The following is a 1,531-nucleotide window of genomic DNA, read 5'->3' on the forward strand; positions in this document are numbered from 1 at the left end:
CTTGAGAACTGATTTGACCTGGAAGAGGTGATTAATTATTGCTCTCCTTCAACTAGTGATAGAACCTGTTAATCTGTCAGTTCTATTTGAACTGCATAGTGCGATGGACAACCGTGTGGCCAGTCAACGCAACGAAGAACTTCGAGCGTGAGATGGCGGTATTCAAGTTACTCAGTATCAACCTGATCAACTTATCTTTTTAGATGAGAGTGCTGCGAATGAACGTACTGCAGATCGACGATATGGATGGTCAAGCAGAGGATTCCCTTGTCGCATTAGAAGGCCCTGTAAACGATCTCGCAGATGGTCAATCTTACCTGCAATAAGTGTCGATGGATATCTTGATTATGATATATATCAGGGGTCCTATAATACAGAGAGGTTCAATGAGTTTGTACGTGTCCGGATACTGCCCAAATGCCAACGAGGTTATCACTACTTAGTGATGGATAATTGCTCTTCTCATCGTTCACAAGCACTGCGAGATCTCTGCAGAGAAGCTGGCATTGGACTTTTATTCTTACCTCCATATTCTCCTGATTATAATCCTATAGAGGAGTCATTTCACGCGTTGAAAGAATGGATTAGAAGATACAGATGTCAGTTAGAGAATCAGTTTGATGGAGATTTTGAAGCCTTCTTGCATCATGCAGTTGAGAATTTCATGGGAGAAGAAGATGCAAGAGGATATTTCAGATCGGCTCATATAGGATAGTATTGTAAAATTTAAAAAGATTCAGATTACAATTCAATTATGATGATATATAATATCTAAGTTTCAAATTCAGAAGCAGAAGCAGTATGAAGTCTGCTGTCATCATTACAAACAGCAGATAAAGACAATTTAATCTCCTTCAACTGTGACTGCCAGATAGAACTCTTTAACCCATTTCTTATTATCGAGAATATACCCATTCCAATATTCAACTGAACCACCTGCTCATTTGTCATTGTCCGTATATGATCCAGTTCAAATCCTTCATTCTGAATAATGCTCTTTGCAGTTAAAAGAGCTTCTGCTCTTCGAGGTCTCTCTGTCATCAACCAGTTGAAGAACTCATCAATAAACAGATCCGCGTGTTCACCAAACTGAGGGATTGGACTACTTCGAATAGGAGGCAGGTTCGGATTCGATGGCAGGTTCGGATTCAATGGCAGGTTCGGATTCGATGGCAGGTTCGGATTCGATGGCAGGTTCGGATTCGATGGCAAGTTTGAATTTGATGGCAAGTTTGAATTCGATGACAAGTTTGAATTCAGTCCTCTGTAAGAGGATAACATTTGTTGTTAATTACTAAACTAACTACGCGAGAGCAATACAATATGTTGGGGGGCACGTGATAGGGTAGCCGTAGTACCCACTTGTGGGGGGGGGTTTGGGGGGGATTCCTACCGTCTATACCACCCACGGCGCTGGGTGGTGATTGAGCTCTGTTGACCTAGTGAGCTAATACTAGCGAACAAGTCAAATTATCATCGTGACGTGGGACCTACTTTCCGACTCAGTCATCGACTCGGGGGCCGATTTGTT

The 1,531-nt window shown here is 42.1% G+C and overlaps 2 protein-coding genes across 2 annotated transcripts in view; both read right to left on the reverse strand.

Annotated features, from left to right (window-relative positions):
- Window positions 1-530, reverse strand: part of HCAG_07013 (predicted protein) — a gene marked incomplete at both ends in the record, with an annotated part of 1,930 nt that extends 1,400 nt beyond the window's left edge. The window contains 2 exons of the mRNA XM_001537541.1: window positions 229-266; window positions 525-530. Coding sequence (XP_001537591.1) covers window positions 229-266; window positions 525-530 — 44 coding nt within the window. The remainder of the gene's footprint in view (window positions 1-228; window positions 267-524) is intronic.
- A 572-nt stretch (window positions 531-1,102) lies between these two features.
- HCAG_07014 (predicted protein) overlaps window positions 1,103-1,531 on the reverse strand; it is a gene marked incomplete at both ends in the record, with an annotated part of 922 nt that continues 493 nt past the window's right edge. Inside the window, 2 exons of the mRNA XM_001537542.1 lie at window positions 1,103-1,264; window positions 1,403-1,439. Of these exons, the coding sequence (XP_001537592.1) occupies window positions 1,103-1,264; window positions 1,403-1,439 (199 nt within the window). The remainder of the gene's footprint in view (window positions 1,265-1,402; window positions 1,440-1,531) is intronic.

This window comes from Histoplasma capsulatum, genomic scaffold (genome assembly GCF_000149585.1).
Source record: "Histoplasma capsulatum NAm1 scaffold_8 genomic scaffold, whole genome shotgun sequence".
NCBI lineage: Eukaryota > Fungi > Ascomycota > Eurotiomycetes > Onygenales > Ajellomycetaceae > Histoplasma > Histoplasma mississippiense.